General features: G+C 50.1%; 1 protein-coding gene across 2 annotated transcripts in view; it reads right to left on the bottom strand.

Annotated features, from left to right (window-relative positions):
- The window catches only part of slc39a14 (solute carrier family 39 member 14), a 16,099-nt gene extending 6,506 nt beyond the window's left edge, over nt 1–9,593 (bottom strand). The window contains exons 1-5 of one of the 2 annotated variants that reach the window (XM_036213657.1): nt 9,380–9,593; nt 5,103–5,246; nt 4,260–4,574; nt 1,242–1,419; nt 626–795 (exon numbers count right to left, since the gene is read on the bottom strand). In XM_036213657.1, the coding sequence (XP_036069550.1) occupies nt 626–795; nt 1,242–1,419; nt 4,260–4,559 (648 nt within the window). In that variant the 5' untranslated portion in view covers nt 4,560–4,574; nt 5,103–5,246; nt 9,380–9,593. Of the gene's footprint in view, nt 1–143; nt 314–625; nt 796–1,241; nt 1,420–4,259; nt 4,575–5,102; nt 5,247–9,379 lie in introns of both variants that reach the window. The other variant, XM_024258026.2, reaches the window with a different exon arrangement.
- Nucleotides 9,594–9,679: the final 86 nt, after the last annotated feature.

Raw genomic sequence — 9,679 nt, 5'->3', positions numbered from 1 at the left:
CCTGGTCCCGCCTACCACCTCAAACACACCTATCGACTCAAACTGAAACTCTGCCCCTCCGCTGGCGTTGGGTGTGAACGCACCGCCAGAGCCTCTGGTTCCTCAGAACAGGAGCGACCACGAGCTTCGCGGTTTGGATCTACCTCTGGGATGAGCTGAAACAGGGCGTTGGAGTAGAGCGTGCCGATGGCCAGGGCTATGAAGTAAAGCAGCAGCCGCTTGTAAAAGGTTTTCCTCATGAAGGGCACCACGCTGGCTCCGATCAGCGAGCACAGCGAGATCAGCGTCACGCACAGGATCCCGTAACCCCACACTGACCGTCCGGCAGCAGGGGGGAGGGGGGAGAGGATCAGATCAGATCAGGTTAGGATTAGAACAACCGTGAACACCAGACAATTATCTACAGAGCAGGAAAACGCTGAGTCAGCAGTCGCTCTCCTCCACCTTTCATTGGTTACACCTGTACAATGACACACCCCCTGACTCCGCCCACAACCCCCACAGCAGAGAGGGCGGAGCTCTCAGCTGGCCCACAGAAAACAGCCCAGAAACCAGAGGACAGCCCAGAACCAGCAGAACCGCAGAACCGTGGGGTTCCCGCTCTGGACGGAGCGTCGGAGCAAACCTCGGGCACCAGCTGCAGCACGGCGGTGGACAGGAGCGTGCCGATGGCCAGAGCGATGGCGAACACCAGCGCGTGCTTGGCGTGACGCGTCTTCATCAGCGGCGCCACGAGGACTCCGGTGAGGGCGGCGGCGTTGATCAGAGTCACGCTCAGGAAGGAGTACCCCCACACTGAGGCGGGGACAGGACATGTCACACTTCAGGAGACCACCAAGGTGGGCGGAGCCAACCTCATGGCCGGGGGGGGGGTTCCTGGGGCTCAAACCCAGTTCTGACACAAACCTCTTTACCTGAGCAGGAACCTGAGGACTAAAGACAGCTGCAGGGGGGCGGGGCTTGCTCTCATGAGCATAAAGTGGGCGTGGCTTAAGTTTGCCAGGAAAAAAGAAAAACTGTGTTTGATCCTGATCTGAACTCTGTGAAAGGAATCAGTTAATGCAGTGATGATGATGAAGGTCTTCGGTTCTGATGGGATCCTAAAGCAAAACTCGGATCTGTGGTTATAAATCGGACCAAAAGGGGAGGAGTTAACATGAAATCAAAAACAAGAATCTTTTGGACCCAGTTTGGACCCAGATTCAGATAAACTACAGCTGATGTGCCCGGACGGTGCTCACCTTCTGCGTCTGACGGCCTGGAGGAGGAGTCAGGGCTCAGCCCCTCCTCTGGCTCCGCCCTGCAGCGGCCGGCGTACAGCTGCTGCAGCATGGTGGGGCAGAGCTTCTGCAGGCTGGGCCCGTCCAGACGGGACCGCTCGCTGATGCTGTAGAGCGCCAGCGTGTCTGCCGGCAGGCACTGCGAACACAAGCAGGAGGCGGGGTTTAGTGTGACGGAGCGCAAACGTGCAAAGGTGAGCGTCCTTCTGCAGAACGGATGGACTGATGTCACACCTGAACAGGTAAGCAGAGCTGCTGTCAGCAGGAGGACGAGTTCTAAACTTCTAGGTCATTTATTAAACACTCTGAAGCTACATTTTTAAAACTTTAAAACTGTAACTTTTTAACATAATTCTGAAAAATAAAAAGTCAGGAATATTATTCCAGAATAAATCAACTTAAACCTTAAATAACTTTCAATATTTTACTCTCCATAAAAATATATTTTATGTAGATAACATCGGGTCATTAATAACAATAAAATAAAATGATCTGGAGGGCCGGATCCGGCCCCCGGGCCTTGACACATGTGATCTAGGTTCATGTAAACGGTGTCAGTCAATAGACCACGCCCCTTTCTGAACTTTAAGTCCCTCCTTCTTGAAGTTAACTGTTTGTTCTTGGATTTCCTGTAACTTTTCATCCCAGAATATTGTGAAGGAGAACGGCGTCTCGATGAGACGTCGTTCTCCTTCACAATATTCTGGAATTATTGAGTAAATGGTTGAAAAGTTTCAGGACGTTAAAGATTTTGTGTTTAAATGTCACCGACGACGCCTCAGGTGTTAAAGCAGATGTTAGAGAATGAAAGAGGTTCTGGAACAAACCGGACCTTCACCTCTGACAGACAGGTGAGCCTCAGATGAAGCTCCACCTGGTTCTGCAGGTGTGAAGTTCACCTGAACTCAAGTTTGGACCAGCAGGAGAACTCCGGTCCTCCTGGGAACCGGACTCTGATCCGAAGAGTTCCTGTCTCTTCTGCTGGTTTGGAAAGTGAAGGGTTTTCCACAAATCCCACAAATGAGATTCCCTGATCCTCAAGCTAATCCTTCATTCCTGGGGGGGGGGGCTTCTCTGTCAGAGCTTCAGAGGTTTTCTGGGTTTGCTTTTACAGGGCCATGGACAGGTGTGAACACCTGTCTGATGTGCCGTGTGACTCACTCCAGACGGTTGGTGGGCGGAGCCAGTTTTCCGCTGAGCGTCACTCACGCCTCTTCACGGATCTGCAGTGACGCACGCCGAAGGAAAACATCTGTCAGAGGTGACCTTTAACCTCCTTCATTCAGCAGCAGAAACCTTCTGACACTAAGTCCTGGAGGAATGCAGCTCGGAACAGCTGAGCAAACCGACCCGGACCGGGTCAGCCTTCTGTTCTGGAGGGTCCATGGTTCCAAAAACGTTATAGAAACATGTTTTAATCCTAAACTTATCTTGTTTTTGATTGACAGGTCAACACTACTCTGCCCAGCTGACGTCATGGTAACGCAGACGAGTTTGGTTTGTTCTTACAGAAGATGGAGACTCTGGTCCTCAGCAGAGGTCAGAGGTCACACCCGCAGATGGGGACTCAAGGTGTCGCTCTCGGAGTTCAGGAGAACCGTTAGCTCTGAGGTTTCCCCTAGAACTGATTATTGTTTCCAATTAGTCGACGTATCGAGTCATGAGCACACTGGATGTAGAGCACAGATCTTAACCATCATCAGCTTTAAACTGACTAAAAACTAGTTATATAAGTTCGCTTCCTTCCACTCCCTTTCAAGCATTAACTTGTGATTTATTATGTGATGTTATGTCATGTATTATTACCGGGTTGCTTGAAATAAGCTACTTCATTCATTCATATATAGCTTTACCTAGCGGCTGGGTGGCTCAGTGGACTAGGTGAAGGGCTGACACCCAGGAGCCCTGGGTTCGATTCCCAGGGTTGTCCACTGATCCCCACCCAGATTGGGTCCTTAGACCCTTGACGCTGCTGCCTAACTGGGTCCCTGTGCCCCTCAAGTACAGGGTTGTGTCAGGAAGGGCATCCGGCGTAAAAAAAAAAACTCTGCCAAATCACTGATGTGAAACAGTGGATGCTGTTACGCTGTGGCGACCCCGAAAGGGATAAGCTGAAAGTGAACCACCACCATATATAGCATTACCTGTGATGATGCTAGTGTGAATGCTGTAAGCTGGATTTGGCCGCTGAAGATGCTGAAATTGATAGCTGAAAACACTGAAGCTGATAGCCAGTTGATTATCAGTTGAATATTAGTTAAATGCCAAATTAGCCTGAAAAACTGAAAAAAAAATCCTAGATTAAAACAGCTAGCATGTAGCTGAAATATTAGCTAATCTCCAAAACAGCCTAAAAAACCTTAATTAATGTCAAAATAGTCCATAAAACTAACAGAATGTTATTATAACGTTTAACTTTACTACACTCTGACTCCATATAATACAAAGTAACGACTAATCAACTATTGAATTAGTTATTGACTATTTTAATAGTCGATTAGTTGACTATCGGCCCTGGCAACCTAGGCGGCTGCCTAGGTCACCATCTGCTGGAGGGGGAGCCAAAGTGCCATGATTATACATATATATATTATATTAGTTTGACACACCACTCATTTCACGTGCAGCGCCCCTCCCTTCCTGTTGCTGCTTCCTTCAAACTTTAAGGACAAAAACAGGAAGAGGAGGAAACGCTCAAATCAGTTTGTCTGTGTTACAGAGAATCTCTAGTAAATTCCCTCCTGCTGCATCTTAATTTAAGTATCGATCTAGAGTTTCTTTTTTCCACACCTTTAACAGTCAAATCCTACTTTCCAATAGATTGTTTAAGTCAGACAGCGTGCTCGTCGTTATGAGACGCCTGAAATTCTTTTTCGCTTAGGGCGCCATGAAACCCCGGCCTGTCTGTGACCTCTGACCCACAGCAGGTCCTGAGGTCTCGTCCCAGCGACGGTTCTGCGATGCAGACTGAACTGGTACCTTAGAGCTGTTGGTTCTGGGAGGGCTGGCGGGCGCGCTCTCCGCCGCATCGCTGCCGTTGCCGTCGCTGTGACCCTCGCTGAGGACGGCGAGCAGAGAGCGCAGCTGAGGCACCGTGATGGTGCTGTTGTCCCCGTAACGGGCCAGCAGGTCCTGCAGAACCTGGGCGACCGACTGCGCCTCGCCCTCAGCCTGACCCATCATCCGCCCGACGGAGGCCAACAACACGACCACAGCCAGGACGCACGCCGGCGGCGGGCGGGGGAAGGTCGGACGTCCATGAGCACGGCGGCCGAGCATGATGGCGGCTGTTCTCTGTGGACAGACAGAGAACGGCTTTAAGGTCCGATCTGGAAAACAGAACCAACAGCTTTACGGTGGGGGTGGGGGCAGGAATACAGAAGTTCTTTGTTTTAACACTAGGGGGAGCTAGACCAAAAGATTAATGTAGTTTGAGACAAAAATTGAAGTAATTCTGACAAATTCTGAGTCCAAAATTAACTTCATTTCTACGGATTCTGAAGGAAAGATTTACAAGAATGTTAACATCAAAGGATTTGATTTCCTTTATTGGTGAATGATAACCCAATGTAGAGAATGCATACTGCCCCCTGCTGGGTGGGGGTTCAGGTGGACACTGTCAGGCTGAATATGCAGGACTTGGACCTAAACCGGTTCAAAAAGAGATCCCAGCTGTTTCCTTCAAGTCTCCAGTGAAACAGGATCCAACGCTCTACGTTTCCCGACTCTTCCCTAACACAAAGGCCTTCAGCGAGAAGCTGAAGGAGGTCCAGACGTGATTACAGGCCAAACTCCTGACTGATGGCAGGAGACAAAGCTCACCTTTTCTCTCTGAAACCAGCCAGCGGCTCGCGTCTCCTCCAAGCCCCGAGGCTCCGGGATTCTCAGAGGTTCTCAGAGGTTCTCGGGTCACCGGAGGAGATCCAGTCAGCGGAGAAGAAGAAAAGCCTCCAGCAGGGCAGAGGGCTGTGGACACAAGCGGATGGGATCTAAGGTTACGGGAACACAGAGACAGGCAGGAGGAGGGCAACAAGGAACAACAGTTCTGAGAAACGGACCTGACATGGAAACCGTCAGTGAAAATGATGAGATCATTATTTTTACTTCAGATATAAAAGACAAAGTTCTGCTGACTCGTCCGTTTGGACTGAAGCAGTCAGACAAACCGTAGTCTTTATGCTGCCTTTGAGGAACATCTGTCACACAAGAGCTGATGAGCTGCAAGTCACTCCTGTTTGACCTGTCTGTCTGTCTGCCTGTCTGTCTGGATGGAAGACAGACAGACAGGCTGTTTCCTTCCTGAGGTTGTCATAGGACTCTGGTTGCTGTAAGAATGACGTTTTCTCCCCATGACCTGGTTTGAAGGTGAAAGAACGGCTTCAGACTAAACGTAGAACTTTTCACAGACATCAGATTAAACGGATTCAGAAAACAAACTTCTAGACCTTCAGAATGGCGCCGGCGAGCAGGAAGGAGGTCAGAGCAAACGGTCGTAAAGACAAAATCACTGAAGATTAAAAATAACTGAACATATGACCAGCAGTGACAGAAGAAACCACTGAGTTACATTTGTAGACTCGTGTAGAAACTGGTCACAAATAGAACTCTTTAGCAAAGCTCTGATAAATAACCGGAGGTCCAGTCTGTTCTAAAGTTAGTGAAACCGCTGGAAGAGAAGGAATTCAAATCAAAGGCGTTTCAGATTCTTGGTGGTAACATTTTGGCATTTCGCTTTAACTGCTGGACCAAGTTCAGACAAAAGAGAATGAAGCTGAAAGACGCAGCTTTCCTGAACAAACAGCCGTCTTTCTTCATCTGAGCTCTGACTCAGAGTAAACTCAGACAGGAGGAGCAAGCTTCAGAATTTCTCCAGCATCAGACGGAGAACGTTAACCACCGACCCAGACGGACAAAGAGTCCAGAATCAGTCTGGAGGACGGACCGGTGCGACGGTTCTAATCTCTGAGTTTGAAGGTTTATCCTGCAGGAAAACCAGACAGGATCCACGTCCACCGTTTTTCTGAAGGTTTTCACCTCCAAACGTTCTTGAAAACGTTGAGAAAATGTTTTCTTTGCAGATGATCCGATCTTCTGTGTTAGTGCAGGACGGGTCTCTGCTGGATCTGAGGATCCACCTCCAGTCCGGTTTGCTGGCTGGTCCAGAAGCAACAACGCAGAGTAACCTGTCCTGCTTTATGCTGAAGCATTTCAGCTTCCTCTGCTGAAGGGTTTCAGCTTCATCTGCTGAAGCGTTTCAGCTTCCTCTGCTGAAGCAGCTGAGTGATGCTCAGAAGAAAGAATCGCCTCAAAGAGACAAATAAAAAAGAATCTGAATGAATCAGAAAAACACCCAAGAAGAATCTACTTTACACTAAACTTATGATAAATATCCAAAACCAAACGATATCTGATCTAATGGTTAGGAAACAGAAACACATCGGATTCCTTGCTGGGAGGATCCCGGTTCAAGTTGTTGGTTTCATCGTTTCCACACCGTGAGCCGGCGAGGGCCGATAGGAAGCTGAACATCTGCCAAAACACGCCAGATATCTGTGACCGTCTCAGACTCTCTGCTCAAATCTGAGGCTTGTTTGGGGTTGAGGAGATAAAGACGGCCCTCCTCCTGACCGCAGGCGCCTCCTCAGATCCTCCTTCACAGAAGACATTCTTCTTCTTCATCTACCATCAGGATGTCGGATCGGAGAACGATCTGGACTCGCTGTCGTCTGGTTAATCAGCAGGAGGTCCAGGTCCTCCAGGCGGAATACCATCACTCCGTGGAGAACCTCAGCATTCTTCACTCCGCCTCCAACCTCCTGAAGATTGAGTTTCACGACGGAACAAAATAATCTCCAACCACAAAAGTTCACTGAGAGAAACACAAGCAGCTGGACGTTCTAATCCCAGAGAACGTTTCCACCGGAACTGAAGCCACAGCGGCGCAGAAGGATGTCTGCTCCGGACACAAAGATCTCACCTGCAGAAAGATCTGTGGCATCGACGATCAAACCAAGGAAGCAGTCAGGAAAACACCAAAAGTTCAGAGACAAAGCTTCAAGAACGCTTCCTGGAGAAAATGTCTGGAAGGAACAAGTCCTGAAAGAACGCGTCCTGAAGGAACACGTCCTAAAGGAATGGTTCCTGAAGGAACACGTCCTGAAGGAACGGGTCTTGAAGGAATGGTTCCTGAAGGAACACGTCCTGAAGGAACACGTCCTGAAGGAACGTGTCCTGAAGGAATGGTTCCTGAAGGAACGTGTCCTGAAGGAACGTGTCCTGAAGGAAGACGTCCTGAAGGAAGACGTCCTGAAGGAACATGTCCTGAAGGAACGTGTCCTGAAGGAAGACGTCCTGAAGGAACGCGTCTTGAAGGAATGGTTCCTGAAAGAACACGTCCTGAAGGAACGCGTCCTGAAGGAATATGTCTTGAAAGAACATGTCTTGAAGGAACATGTCCTGAAGGAACGGGTCTTGAAGGAATGGTTCCTGAAAGAACACGTCCTGAAGGAACGCGTCCTCAAGGAACATGTCCTGAAGGAATGGTTCCTGAAAGAACGCGTCCTGAAGGAACATGTCCTGAAGGAACGCGTCCTGAAGGAAGACGTCCTGAAGGAATGGTTCCTGAAAGAACACGTCCTGAAGGAACGCGTCCTGAAGGAACACGTCCTGAAGGAACGCGTCCTGAAGGAACATGTCCTGAAGGAACGTGTCCTGAAGGAAGACGTCCTGAAGGAATGGTTCCTGAAAGAACACGTCCTGAAGGAATGATTCCTGACAGAACACGTCCTGAAGGAATGCGTCCTGAAAGAACACGTCCTGAAGGAACGCGTCCTGAAGGAACATGTCCTGAAGGAACGTGTCCTGAAGGAAGACGTCCTGAAGGAACATGTCCTGAAGGAACATGTCCTGAAGGAACACGTCCTGAAGGAACATGTCCTGAAGGAACGGGTCTTGAAGGAATGGTTCCTGAAAGAACACGTCCTGAAGGAACACGTCTTGAAGGAATGCCTCCTGAAGGAACAGTTCCTTCTCACCTCTGATCAGGAACCATCACACCTGACTTGAGTCATCACCTTTGATCTGGACAAACCAGGAGAACCATCCTGCTCCGACATCTGCTGGTACCTTCACGGATGGAGGTCCGTTAGCTCGTCTCCGATCTTCCTGCTGCACCCTCTCTCGCCTTAACCCTCCAAAACCATCTGCAGGTGAAGCTCCACTCACTCAGAAACCGACACCCGTCATCATGGTTCCTGCAGGTCGCCTCCAACGCCGTCATTACATGAGCCAGCGAGCCTGTGGGCACGCCGCAGACCGGCGAGCACTCACTGAGCGCGCTCAGTTCATCCTGAGGGCGCGGCTAACGAGCACACACCGTCGAGCACCCACCATCAAATGACGGGTTCAGGAAACCCCACCCCCCTCCTTACCGAGAGGTCATCAGAAACCACCAAGAACAGGAACCTGTCCCACACAAACCAGCACCAGAACTGCTGGTCCAGTGGACCCGTTCAGCTACATTAGAACATGCAGGTTCTGACCATGATGGTGTTGCTGACAGAACAGAACCGGCCTGACCCGGCTGAAGGAGCAGATGTTTGTGTACGGAAGAAAGGAACCTCAAAGTTTTTCTCTTTCCACAGAAATCCAAGAATTCTGACCGCTTCTGAGAACCTGGAGCTCCTACTGATCTGATGCTGAGGTCCAGACCCGGCACAGACCCGAAGCAGACTCAGAGCCTCTTCTCCAGTTGTTCTGGTGCTGAGTGATGGAGACGTGGGACCTGAGCGTGGTCAGACTGGAGGAGCTTCATCATCAGCGGCTCTGGGGGGCTGAGGAATGTGTTCACCTCAAAGCCCAGACCACCAGCACCCCCCGCCGTGCTTTCTAACTGGTCTCAGAGGGTCCGCGTCCTTCCGGATGCTGGAGCGGTGATGTCCTCAAACACGAACTTCACCAAGAGGTGATTCCGGACCAAACTTTGAACCTTTGACGGTCTGAGGACGGACTGCACATGCGCACCAGGAAATCTGACGTGTTTATTCTTCGATTACAGCTAAAACAAACCTCAGCTAGCTTCTCCTCGGCCGTTAGCTTACCGGTGATGATGACGTCACTCCGCGCTCCTTCTGCTCCCCCAAACACCAGAGGCAACGCGGCCTGACCCCGAATCCGCGCGGCTCGGAATCCGCGGTTCGTCAATCTGCGCACGAGCTGCCTGCTTCTGCCCGCCGCTTGAAACACTGAGGAGCAGCAGCGCGTGCAGGATGTGATAGGCTCATGCTCGCTGATGACGTCGATGGGTCTGTGCATCTGTGCTGTAAGAGCGTGTGTCCTCCCTGTGGTCAATTCTGGTACTGCACGCATGTCACAAACGTTATATTATATTATATTATATT

The sequence above is a fragment of the Oryzias melastigma genome, linkage group LG9 (genome assembly GCF_002922805.2).
Source record: "Oryzias melastigma strain HK-1 linkage group LG9, ASM292280v2, whole genome shotgun sequence".
In the NCBI taxonomy this organism is placed as follows: Eukaryota; Metazoa; Chordata; class Actinopteri; order Beloniformes; family Adrianichthyidae; genus Oryzias; species Oryzias melastigma.
The sequence above is the reverse complement of the archived record's forward strand: the minus strand, read 5'-3'. Positions and strand labels throughout refer to the sequence as shown.